Here is a 13,304-nt window from a genome sequence, read left to right on the forward strand (position 1 = left end):
ACAGTGGAAAGTGCAGAATACATGATAGCAGCATAATACATGAAATAGTGCATTAAATACATTGGAAAGAGCAGAATACATGATAGCAGCATAATACATGAAATAGTGCATTAAATACAGTGGATAGAGCAGAATACATGATAGTAATAATACATGAAATAGTAACAGCAGCTAATAACAGATATCAGGCTTAAGGAGCATGGAAAGCAAGAGAGAACAGGTGGGTTCTGAGAGCTGATTTAAAGCGAGCGACGGTGGGAACATCACGCACCAAAGCTGGGACCGAGTTCCAGAGAGTTGGAGCCATGAAGCTAAAGAAGCATTGTCCAAGTGTGGGGCACTTTTAATGGCGCTGTGGCGCACTTTTTATAAAACTCAAACCACAAAATCAAAGAACAGAGAAACACAGACACAAGGGTCAGAACAAAAGTGTTATTCAGAAACCCTTTCAATAAACACACGCCATGGTTTCAGGCTGAGTAGCTGCCTTCACTGAAACCCATTCTTCCAAACCCCTCTTCCCACACACAGGATTTCTCACTGCTGTTATACCACGTGTCTGGGGCTTAATTGATCAAGACACGTTCGACACATGGCAGGGATAGAATTAACCCCATCACTGCCAAACAAATGCACACACGGAGAGCACTTTGCCCAGGACCTGCATGTACTGTAATAGTGCTGCTGTTTTTTTTTTTATGAATCACCTAGTATCAGTTACCCCACAAACCTAATTACTTTGTAACAAACAGAGTTCTCTTTCTGCTGAGACAGAAATGCTCTGTTTTATCAAGGAGGAACGTGGAAGAGTTTGGAAACGAAAAATTAGATGCACCCGCCATACCACTGTTAATAGGATGTAGGGCCACATAAAAAAAAACTAAAATGACGAAGTTCAATGTTTATATAAACATTCCTTTATAGGCTGAACCGAGATGGGAAAATAAACTGGTTTTGATTTTTAAAAAAAATAAATAAGAATAATAATAATAATAATAATAATAAAAAAAAAAAAAAAAAACAGTTGGAAAAGGTTTTAGGAAATAATGATTATAATTAAAAAAGCAAACAAAAAACAGCCCTTAACTAAACATTCTTTAAAAAGAGTTATTTCTGTGAATTGGGGGTCCCGGTTACACATCTACTTTTTCAGGGGTGGGGGGGGCCCATATAGGTCCCAAAGATCCGGTCCCAGTGGGTGAAATAGGGGGCGTAGTTCACTTTGAAGCGCTGGTGGTGGATGGTGTGAAAGGGGGCCCCTCCGAAGATGTTATAGGGCAGCAGGTGGTGGGTGCCCCAGGGCAGGTCGTAGCCACAGTGATCCTCCACCGACAGCCAGATGTTGAGGAGGTGAAAGGTCACCTCGCTGAGCGGGTGGCAGCCCAGCAGAGCCGCGCTGGAGATGGCGAAGCCCTGCAGGAACAGCACCTCCCAGTGGCTGGAATACTGTGCTGCAAGGGCAAAGGGGTCCTGCACCTTGTGGTGAACACTGTGGATCTTCACAAACAGCCACGGCACCCTGCCAGGAGCACAGGAGTGACATTAACACCTTCTTAGAGGTGAAAGCATAGGCAAGCATTGCAAAACATATTGAAAAACAAACCATGGCAAACTAACCCTTGTAAAAGTTTCCCACAGTAAAAGTACAGCAAAGGACCATACGGACAGCTGGGAATAAATAATCTAATTGCATGGCTGAAATCGTGGTGCACACAGAAAGGCTTCACCTTCCTTGAACATTGGACCACATTCTACAACAAGGACTAGCTGAGGCGGACTGCACTTAAATAAAAAGGGAACCAATCTGCTCAGAGAAAGGATCCTCGAGGAGGTTCAGAAGCATTTAAACTAGAAAGGAAGGGGGGAGAAATCAACAAAAAAAACAGAAGGGAGACCACATCAAAACAAGGGCAACAACTCAGTTAAGACAGCCATTAAATGTATTTATTTAAATGCTTGAAGTCTCAGAAACAAAATGTTAGAATTTGAAGCTACTGCACTAACAGGTAACTACAATGTGATAGGTGTTACAGAAACTTGGTTATCCGAGAGGGATGGAGACGAATATAATATTAGTGGGTATACACTGTATAGGAAAGACAGGCAGGACAGAAGAGGCAGAGGGGTAGCGCTATACATCAAAAATAGCCTTGAAACCCAGGTGTTAAATCTGGAAGAAAAAAAACAACTCAGAATCAATATGGATCAGAATAATGGACAAAAACTCAAAGCGCATAGTAATAGGGGTATCCTATAGATCACCAAATTCAGACACCGGGCAAAATAATCTGTTATACAATGACATTAGAAATGCGTGCAGCAAAGGAGAAGCCATACTAATGGGGGATTTCAACTTCCCACAAATAAAATGGGAAAACCCAGAGGGGAGCACGACGGACGCAATTTGTCAAGGCACCAACTGGGGGGGGGGGGGGGGGGGGCGGCATGCATCGACTTGTCAAATAACGAACACAGAATCTTTATATAGCACCTTTCATAGTGGTCCACCATTACAAAGCGCTTTACAAGATACGAGACTAGGGTGTGTGAACCATGCATCAGCTGCAGAGTCACTTACCAAAACGTCTCACCCCAAAGACAGAGCACAAGGATCAGTGACTTGCACACAGTGAACATTTGAACCAGGGACCTCTTGGTTACAAGCCTGTTTCTTTAACCACTGGACCACACAGTCTCCTAACCAATATGAAGCAGGGTCGACTGTACATATTAACTGATATAAAAGACAGGATCTACTGGACATAACTTTCAAAGAGACAAGGTGAACTGTACATATTGACTTCAATAAAAGAAAGGGTTCATATTAACTTATTTGTAAACCCCTTACCTGTGGATCAGCACGTGAAACATGAAGTACATGGTGTCAAACAGGAGCAGACACAGAACCACCTCTGCCAGGAACCTGAGGCACGACGGGGCCGCTGGAGGCAGGCTGGAAGGGGGTCGGAGGAGGTAGTGCAACAGCAGGGTCATGGGAAGGATGCAGACCACCTGGTTCCACATCACCCTCCCGAGGCAGCCCCACCACACCGTGGGACCCACGGGACCCAAACCACGCACCTTATAGCGCTGCAGCCATGGCCACCGCGGCCCCAGGCAGTCCAGCGCAGCGAAGGGGAGGCACAAGGAGATGTTAGCCATGAAGAAGAAGCATGCTGGCAAGAAGGGGGAGAGCAGGAGGTCCTGCCGACGCCTGATTGGATCCCACACCGGCTGGAGGAGCAGTGAGTTCTGGAGATAGCAGCTGTCATTCATTTTTGTGTTTTCAGAAAAGAAAAGTTTGTTGTAAAAAATTTTTTTTTTTTCCCACAAATCCAGTTCCTTCTTTTTCACGACACGGAATGAGGCATCAGTTTTGGTCTTGCAGGGTTTTTAAGCTGCGTTTGTTAGACTCGATTGAAGTCCGTAAAGGAACATGTTCGTATCTGTCCAGCCAGTAAAATCGGTTTTACAGAACGTTCACATTTCCATCCTGTGCGTTGATAATGTACATTTCCCTTTTTTTTTAATATATATTTTTATTTATTTTTATAAATGAAGAAAAAAGAAAAAAGTTTCAAACAAACTAAAACCAAAATAAAGGCAACCCCCCCCCCCCCCCCCCCGTGGTCAAAGTTAGTCTTTTTTCAGGGTCACGTTTTTAGCTTCACTGTTGAAAGACATACTGTGAAGACTCGCTCTGGTCTGCTTTTAATAGACCCATATAATGAGGGATAGGGAGGGGGATTTCATTCACTCAAGGAAGTGATTCATTGATCCTACTCCAGTTCCATGAAAATCTGGAAGAAAAAAAAACCACACAAAAATAAGCACAAACTTCTGGCTTGCCTTTAATCTTCTCGTTGTTTTAGGTGAGTAACACATTTCAGTAAGGCAGGTCTGGGCTCACAGGCACTCAGTGTAAGCTCACAGGCATTCACCCCACAGTGCATTGTGACATAGCGAATACGCATGGCCCTTTCCCATCATTAAAGTTATTGCTCTTGTGAAACAATCTTTCTTTAATTGTGATTTGCATTCTTCTTCTATTGTTTTCAAGACACCACTGTCAAAAAAAAGGGACCCTTTTTCATATTGTCGTTTCTAGCTACCTGCTGGCCACTCAACACATGTACACCTATTGTTTGTAATGCTCCAAGCCACCTTACAAACATCTGTGCTTGTAAAAAATGTGCTTTACTATCAATATGTTAATCAAACTTTAACGTAGGTGCAGGTATTATGAATAGCATTGCCAGTGCCCTTCACCATCCCTAGCACTGCCACTCCCCTTCACCATCCCAAGCATCACCAGTGCCCTTCACCATCCCTAGCATTGCCACTCCCCTTCACCATCCCTAGCATTGCCACTCCGCTTCACTAATTATTTGTTCAATTGGGACATCTGGGTCTTTTACAGATCAGGATATAAAAACAATGCAATAGATTCAAGGTACAATGCCTGTGAAACACTCTGAAGCCTGGAGAGAAGTGTTAAATGTGTCCCAATTAATCAAATAATTTGACCAATTTAAGAACTGAGAGCTCGGGGTGGAACAAAAGCCAGAAGACACTGCGGCCCCCTCCAACAACTGAGTTTGAAACTGAGCTAAAAACTGCATCTGTACTGGACGGGTTATCTCATATCAGAGCAATACCTTAAATCTAAGTCCCTTGAATCCCAAATGAGCCCGCGCTTATCTCTGTAAATTTCCCATCCAGTCCGTTCCCCACCTTTTCCAGTTCATCGCTTTGATGCTCTGGACTTGTCTTGTGCTTCTCTTTCTTACCGGAACGAACACACAAGCCGATTGTTGTGCTAAGAAAACCGATGTCATCTTGTCCAATGCTTTTTTTGTATTCCTGCCAGTGAAATTGCTGTAAAACGTCTTTTAATTCCCACACTATCAAGATGAGAACCAGATTGCGAGGAAGACCTTGAGAACAGAGTGCAGTTGTGGTTGGCACATGAGCAAAAGGACATGTGAACCAGGGGGAAAAGTATTGAAGAGCAACCAGACTCATCCCAGGGCTTAAGAGTAAGTAGCGAGGTTCCGAAAAATACAGCGTTACCCCCCCCCCCCCCCCCCCCCCCCCTCACGTGTTGCTACAGCTATTTAAGTGACAGGTACTTTATTTATTCTTTTCATTGTTGTCACATCCTGATAACTTTTTACACTTACAACTTGCAGGTCTGTTTCTAAGCTCTTTTCAAAATGTATGTTCTAGTGCACTGAAGTTTGAGATCTTTCCTCTAAATAATAATAAAAAAAAAAAAAAAAAACAAAGTGCTCTGGCTTTTCAGTTCCGCACCACATCATGGATCGTTGTTGCTGTGTTACCTGTTTGACAGTCTGGGCAATAATCCTGACGCTATCTGTCGACTACAGCGGACATTTTGTAAAGAGCTTTGAAACAGACTTTTTAAAGTTATAAATGTACTGAAGACTGTGCGATGTGGAGTGCTCGTGGAGTGCTTGGGATATTGTTGTTCACCTTTTATCATGACAACGACCCAAAGCACACAGCCAAAGCTACACTGGAGTGGCTAAGGAACAAAAAAGAAAATGTCCTTGAGTGGCCCAGTCAGTGCCCCGACCTAAATCCTATCAAAAATCTGTGGCATGACTTGAAAACTCCCCAAGGAACTTGACAGAGCTTGAACAGTTTTGTAAAGAAGAATGGTCAAATATTGTCAAATCTAGGTGTGCAAAGTTGGTAGAGACCTATCCCAACAGACTCACAGCTGTAACTGCTGCCAAAGGTGCTTCCACCAAGCATTAACTCAGGAGGTGGAGACTTATCCAATTATGATCTTTCAGTTTTGAATTTTTAATAAAAAACTTTTTTTCCCCTTAACAGTGTGGAGTATAGTGTGTAGATAAGTGGAAAGAAAATCCTCATTTAAATGCATGAAACTCTGAGGCAGGTGGGTGTGAATGAATAATCAGCTGAAGAAGGGCTTTTTCTTCACGAAACATCCTGAAAATAAAATAATGTTTTAATCTTTTAAACTTTTTGTGTACATTAAAAAATACATTTTATATATTCTATATATATATATATATATATATATATATATATATATATATATATATATATATATATATATATATATATATAATGTCTCAATCCTAACACTGTGTTAGTCACAGCTGTACTTCAGGGAAGAGCTACTTAGAAACCCGTGAATAATGGCGCAAGCTGATTTCGTTGAGTCACATTTTCCAGGATGTTGTGGTATTTTCCCAGCTGTGACCTCGCACGATGTAACTTTTTAGTCACTCGTTTATTATGTCAGTACACAATGCTGACCGCTGTACATCGGCAAGAAGCACAAACCAACAGCATCGTTCAGAACGCAGATAAACAGCCACGGAATTCAATTAAGATGTACATCTACGGCTAAAACGTTTTCATTACCATGCGACGTTATGAAGCAAAACTAGTTCATTCTAGCGGGGGATGCAAATTGACCGTAGCTGTAGATGATGGAAAATGACCCCTCAGTATGCTAAAACAGGCCAGATTACACAGAGTTTATCAAGAGAGGAACAAACTTTATTCTGGGATGTCAACATCATTATAAAACTTTATTAAAATTAACACTCATCACAGGACTCGCTCTCACCTCTACACGCAGCAATGCTGAAAATCTGCTGAGCTTAAAAACAATAATAATAATAATAATAATAATAATAATAATAATAATAATAATGCAAATCAATGTGCTTGCTTCCTCAGGTTTACTCATAGAAAATAATGCTTGGGTTAGTGAGCGACATGAGAATTTAATGCATCCCATTCAATTCCCATTTATCACACACTACCCCGTGCAGTATCGTTTCCAATCTCTGGGAAGCATTATTTTCCCCCGGGTGAGAAGCGAGCGAGAGGAGACAGCAACTGTGCGAGTTCTGCTTGGAATTTCTTTGCAGTTTGACGAGAGCTAACGCTGGCTGGGGTCAGACCGCAGGAAATATCGACTGGAGGAGCCCTCTGAAAAAAGCCCCGCTCACCAGTTACACTGCATGCTGTACGGTTGGTCGAAGCTTTATAATATGGATATATATATATATATATATATATATATATATATATATATATATATATATATATATATATATATATATATATATTCTAAACCTCGTATTAGCAGAAGCTAATTTCTGGTTTCGTACCTATTCCTGTGCTGCAGGTCAAGTTCACTCCAACATAACCAGAATTAATAAGAAACTAGAAGCTGCTTTTGTTTTTAAATGTATCTATTTATTTTTCTAAACCTACAGCTTCTTTCTAGTTTCCTGTATTCTGCATTGCAACAATGAAACAGGTTTTATCTTCCGTTAATAAAACATTACAGATGGATTGTAAAGCCTTGATTAAGCATTGCTCCAGCATGCATACTGCCTACGCCGTCCCTTCTGTGAATGGATTCAGTGTAGCTACTAACAATGCACATAACAATAACACCATGTAACAATTTTTTTTTTTTTTTTGTTCCTGGGTAGTAAGTGTTATTTCCTAATTGCTTATGCCTCAAAAGTATAGAAAATGGCTATTATTCCCCACAAACTTTGCTTTTGTGACCAGGACAGTGATATTTCAAAATATCACTATTTCCAATGGGAAAACGAGCAAATGTGTGTCTTTTCGTTCACATAAAGTCAGAAAAAAACAACATATGAATCCAAATTAACATGTATTTATACTGTATTTACAGTATAATCCTAAATCTCGAAAAACTACTCACTTCTAAATCTTTTGTAGTCATTTTTGTATTACTTTAGTATAAATACATGTTAATTCGGATTCATATGTTGTTTTTTTCTGACTTTATGTGAACGAAAAGATATGAGAATGAGCATTTGCAGCAAAATAATTGAAAGTGTCCATCCTAATTACAAACGCTGTCAGCTAATTTTTTTTTTTTTTTGGCAGTCCTAGAGTTGCATACAGCTACTCGTGCATACACAATTATGAATAATAATATTTAAATAAAAATAATAATAATAATAATAATAATAATAATAATAATAATAATAATAATAATAATAATAATAATAATAATGATGCATGTATTTTGTGAATACAATTAAGAGTTTATTCACAGGTTGCATACCCAAATGCGACAAAGGGCACGATAAAAAGGTTTGGAGAAGATGGAAAATCTACAAGACAGACATGATCAGTGCATACGTTTTTTTTTTTTTTTTTTTTTTTTTTTTTTTCTTAAACAAGAACTCTAACAATGAACCGAGCTGTGGGTTTTAACAGCAGTGGGGAAATCACCCTGAAAAGTGTGGAATCTTATTGTCGTTTTTTTTTTTTTTATAGCTCCTTATTTATAGCTAAACACAGCGTACCCGGCCCCGACGTGGGGGGCAGAGCAGAGTGTGATGTTTGTTGGGCTGTCAAAGAAAGGAAGTGATCTTCCATAACAACACTCTAGAAAGGTTTTTGGTTTTAGTTAAAGTGTGGCTGTGTGCTAGGGTCACCTCCCCCCCCCCTCCTGCTTCTATTTCAGATAAAAGTGCTGAAGAGAGATATTTGATATTTAAAACGATATTTAAGAAGCGTGGTGTGGCCTCGCTGGAAATCCCTAAACTTCCATGTTCCACTTCCTTATCGAAGCAAGTAAAGAACCCAGCTAAATGAAATGAACCCAACGCATCCTTCACACCCGCTTGTGTGAGCCTCTCGATTTAATACTGGAGTTTCCTGACCTGAGAGAGTTTCACCCCCACCCCCCCCCCCACCCACCTAGCTGTGGCTCTGCCCCCCCCCACCGGACGTGCCCCCCCCCCTGCTCACCTGTCCTGTCCACTGTGGCTGTCCACAAGAGTCCACTAACATGCAGGAGATTTTGCTTCCAAAATAGATCTTGCTGTTGGCTGAGATGGCTTTGTACTTCATTAGCTGCAGGTACGCAGGGGTCAGCTTCATCTGAGCAGAGACAGAGAGAGAGGGTTTCATTAGTATATATTGTTTAATGGCTGGCAATATACTTCTGCTGACATCATGCCAATAAAGCATGAGAGAGAGACAGAGAGAGAGTGTGCTTTTCATTAGTATTTATTGTGCAATGGCTGGCAATATACTTCTACTGAATTTCATGCCAATAAAGCATGAGAGAGAAGAGACAGAGACACAAAGAGAGAGATAGAGAGAGAGAGAGAGAGAGAGAGAGAGAGAGAGACAGAGAGAGAGAGAGACAGAGAGAGAGTGTGCTTTTCATTAGTATTTATTGTGCAATGGCTGGCAATATACTTCTACTGAATTTCATGCCAATAAAGCATGAGAGAGAAGAGACAGAGAGAGAGAGAGAGAGAGAGAGAGAGAGAGAGAGAGAGAGAGAGAGAGAGAGAGAGAGAAAGAGAGCTTTTCATTAGTATTTATTGTGCAATGGCTGGCAATACACTTCTGTTGAAGTCATGCCAATAAAACATCTCTGAATTGAATTAAGACAGAGAGAAAGCATGAGAGAGAAACAGGCAGGGAAAAGAGGAGGATCACACTTGTCATCCTAACTGGCTGCATCCTAGTTCATATTGTATTCTAGCAGTATTAGTATTATTGCACTTACTGTAAACTACACTTTGTTTAAATATGAAGCTTGCATTGTAACCCTGCGCTGCCCTAGAACACCTGCAAGTCACCTTGGATAAAGACGTTTGCCACATAAATAAATAACAGTAACAACGGTTTGAACATGGTTACCCGGTTGGCGTCGGCTGTCCTCAGAGCTGTGTAGAATTCAACGTTGGCCCGGGCCTTCTCTTTCGCCAGGTAAGCAGAGTCTGTAATTCACTTTGAAAATAATTTTCCCTTTCATTCAACCTTTTTTAATCTCACTTAATAAGATGTATTTTTTATTTTTTTTTAAACTTGAAAAGCAACATTTACTACCTTGACGTCGGCTCAGGCGTCCAGTTTATTTGTAATTTTCCAATGCCTGAAAACGGTTGCATAGTGCCTCGTGTATTATTCAACGTGCTGCTGGAGGATACACTAGAGGTACAGCTGGTACAAGAGAGTGGAACCAGCGACCGGAGAACTGCAGGACCGCTCCGTCCCTCACTGCCTTCCACCACCTCCTCGAGACCTCCCCCTTTTAGACTGAACTTGTTGATCTCTTGCTCCGCCCCTTCTGCTCTGCACTGGACTCTCCTGACCTCAGCACCACCTTACTGGATCCTCAGCTGATGCGCTATCCTTGCACTATTGCACTGCTAATCTGTCACTGCAGATATAACTTGTTGTGATCCTAACTGGCTAAATCCTAGGTCATATTTTACCCCATGTAAAAAACACACCGTGGGAGCAAACAGCAAATGTGTTCAGCAAATGCAGTCATTTATTTTATTTCAAATCTGAAGTGTTTTAAATTGATACCCACCTTCGATCTCCGAGATCTTTCTCTCCGTCTGCTTTTCCATCACCTGCTGCGCAAACTTGATTTCTGCCACCTGGGCCTACTTCTCAGCCTCTGCACAGAGGGAGAGGGAGCGGTGGAGAGGGAGGGGTAGAGAGGGAGCGGTAGAGAGGGAGGGAGAGATTAGCATTATAAATGGCGAAAGAGAAATCAAGTGAACACTCGGGCTGTGCCGATACTCGTATTTACCGATCACGGCTCTTCCTCTCTGTCTCCGCCTCTTTCTCCACCACTCTCTGTGTCTGTGCTGCGATCAGCAGCTTTGTCTTCTCACTCTCCCTGTGCGAGGCAAGCAGAGGACAGGCTGACCAACTGGACCAACTCAGAGGACAGTCTGATAAACTAGACCAGGTCAGAGGACAGTCTGATAAACTAGACCAGGTCAGAGGACAGTCTGATAAACTAGACCAGCTCAGAGGACAGGCTGACAAACTGGACCAGCTCAGAGGACAGGCTGATAATCTAAAGTAGCTCAGAGGACAGGCTGATAATCTAAAGTAGCTCAGAGAACAGGCTGATAATCTGAAGCAGAGGATCAGCTCTACCAGCGCTGGGATCAAAACACTGCCTGGACTGTATTCAGTGGCAAACAATAAATAAATGACCATGCCCATCTTCAATCATCTGGCAGGGTTTAGAAATGACTGGATCAAAAAGACATGCAGAATAAACTGAGTGAGCACGTTCGTGTGCATGGTTGTTGATGCGACATTTTAGTGTAATTAAAACTGGAATTACTGAAGCATAACTGTCACGGCAACTATAATTGAACAGGATAGCATTGTAATTGTAATTGAAATTTCAGCACGCAATCATGATGTCACTGCAATTAGAGTTATTATTAATCCCAGCCCACAGTGTGTCTAGGAAACAAGCTCAGTGTTTTTAGATCTAGGGTGGAATGATAAAAAACTTCACCCAAGGAGAGGCACGTGTCGGCTAGCTGTTCCACGCCGTGTTTAGGCTCTCTGTGGAACTCACATTAGCTCGTAGTTTCTGCGGATGCTTTCTGGTATGTTGGGCTTTGTGACGTGAACAGCATGCAATATATATATATATTATATATATATATATGCCCTTACAAAAGTTTTCCTGGTATATTATAATGACCAGTAATCTACATTTCTCTGTCAACACTTTGCTAACATTCTAGTGACCGAATCACATTAATAAACACAGATCTCCTGCTCCGCCCCTCCTGCTCTGCATTGGACTCTCCTGACCTCAGCACCACCTTACTGGATCCTCAGCTGATGCGCTATCCTTGCACTATTGCACTGCTAATCTGTCACTGCAGTTATAACTTGCTGTGATCCTGACTGGCTGCATCCTGGTTCATATTGTACTCTACTGTCATAATCGTAATAACGTATGATGCCTTATTTGCACTTGTGTAAACTACACTGTGTTTAATATGAAGCTTGCATTGTAACCCTACGCTGCCCCTGGAAACAATAATAATAATAATAATAATAATAATAATAATAATAATAATAATAATAATAATAATGGCACTTAGTATATGCAAAGTATAATGGGAAAGTGTGTGTGTGTGTGTGTGTGTGTGTGTGTGTGTGGGGGGGGGGGGGGGGGGGGGGGGGGGGGGGTGCTGCTGCAAAAATGCAGTGATGAAAAAGCCCCTCCTGCCCTACCTGTATAATGAGTCCTGGAGCCATGATGGTGAGATCCTGCTGCAGAGCGAGCTTGAGATCCTCATCAATCCGATCTGGAGGGAGGGAGGGAGAGAGAGAGAGAAAATGAGAAGGGGGATAGGAACCAGACTCCGAGGGATAGGAACCAGACTCCCAGTGCAGAGCAGTGTGAGCCAGTCCAGGGTTTACATGCATTCTGTGAGCTTATTAATAATAATAATAATAATAATAATAATAATAATAATGAGACTCTCATTGCAGAGCAGTTATTGGCAGTCCTGGGCTCTGCTGTCTCTCTTACAGTAATTTTGTAGGATAGAGAGCCCCCTGGTGGTGTTTCAGTGCAACTTCCCTTCCTTGCACAGGGATTAATGAAAGGGTTAAACGTCTCTGACAGTAGATTAGATGACAGATACTGACTACACTGGGATAGCGCTGACTGAAAACCTCAAGTGTCCTGTACTGAATATATATATATATATATATATATATATATATATATATATATATATATATATATATAGAAAGAGAGAGAGAGAGAGAGAGAGAGAGAGAGAGAGAGAGAGAGAATAGAGAAGCTTGCATTGCAACCCTGCACTGCCCTGGAACACCTACAAGTCATCTTGGAGAAAGAATAATAATAATAATAATAATAATAATAATAATAATAATAATGCTAATAATGCAGTCCAGTATTACTGTGAGCTCGATCTTGTGCACGGCAGAGAATAGCGCGGCAGAGACGAGAGCCAACGCCAGGGACTGTATCGCGCCCACCTGAGCCAACGCGCCCGCGTTATTAACGCGCAAGCATATACACACCTGCGGGAGACGAGGGGCGGAGTTACACAGACAGAACCGGGGCAATCATTGAAAAAAAACAGATCAGCAGAACAGGTGACATTCACCGAAGTCCTTGAAAGCGATTCTCCTTTTTGCTTTTGAGTTGCGTTTATAAAGCCGACATGCTTGCGCTTTGCCAGTCCAGGTTTCACACAGAAAGATGAAACTTTCCCCGACTCTGCATAGCACTCTAGCGGTACAAGTGCGGTGAATGCATCCGCTACAGACTGTACTGGAAACTCGAGTCAGAGCCAACTGAATTGCATTAAAACCGCCAACATACATCTGTTTTAATACAACACTACACAGACGCTGAGATTATATATATGCTTCTTTTTTTTCAGAAGTCGAGGTTATATTACAGATACGCAGAG

The 13,304-nt window shown here is 41.7% G+C and overlaps 2 protein-coding genes across 2 annotated transcripts; both read right to left on the minus strand.

The window, feature by feature from the left end:
• Positions 1 to 1,029: 1,029 nt before the first annotated feature.
• Positions 1,030 to 3,585, minus strand: LOC121303173 (cholesterol 25-hydroxylase-like protein). The gene is made up of 2 exons (XM_041233690.1): positions 2,849 to 3,585; positions 1,030 to 1,519 (listed from the first exon to the last, which is right to left on the minus strand). The coding sequence occupies exons 1-2, from the start codon at positions 3,274 to 3,276 to the stop codon at positions 1,150 to 1,152; spliced, it is 798 nt and encodes a 265-aa protein (XP_041089624.1). The 5' UTR covers positions 3,277 to 3,585; the 3' UTR covers positions 1,030 to 1,149.
• Positions 3,586 to 3,644: 59 nt separating this feature from the next.
• On the minus strand, positions 3,645 to 10,706 carry LOC121303066 (erlin-2-like). Its single transcript, XM_041233468.1, has 5 exons — positions 10,625 to 10,706; positions 10,400 to 10,489; positions 9,721 to 9,800; positions 8,815 to 8,946; positions 3,645 to 3,800 (listed from the first exon to the last, which is right to left on the minus strand). The coding sequence occupies exons 2-5, from the start codon at positions 10,437 to 10,439 to the stop codon at positions 3,780 to 3,782; spliced, it is 273 nt and encodes a 90-aa protein (XP_041089402.1). The 5' UTR covers positions 10,440 to 10,489; positions 10,625 to 10,706; the 3' UTR covers positions 3,645 to 3,779.
• Between the last annotated feature and the right edge of the window lie 2,598 nt (positions 10,707 to 13,304).

This window comes from Polyodon spathula, chromosome 31, assembly GCF_017654505.1.
Source record: "Polyodon spathula isolate WHYD16114869_AA chromosome 31, ASM1765450v1, whole genome shotgun sequence".
In the NCBI taxonomy this organism is placed as follows: Eukaryota; Metazoa; Chordata; class Actinopteri; order Acipenseriformes; family Polyodontidae; genus Polyodon; species Polyodon spathula.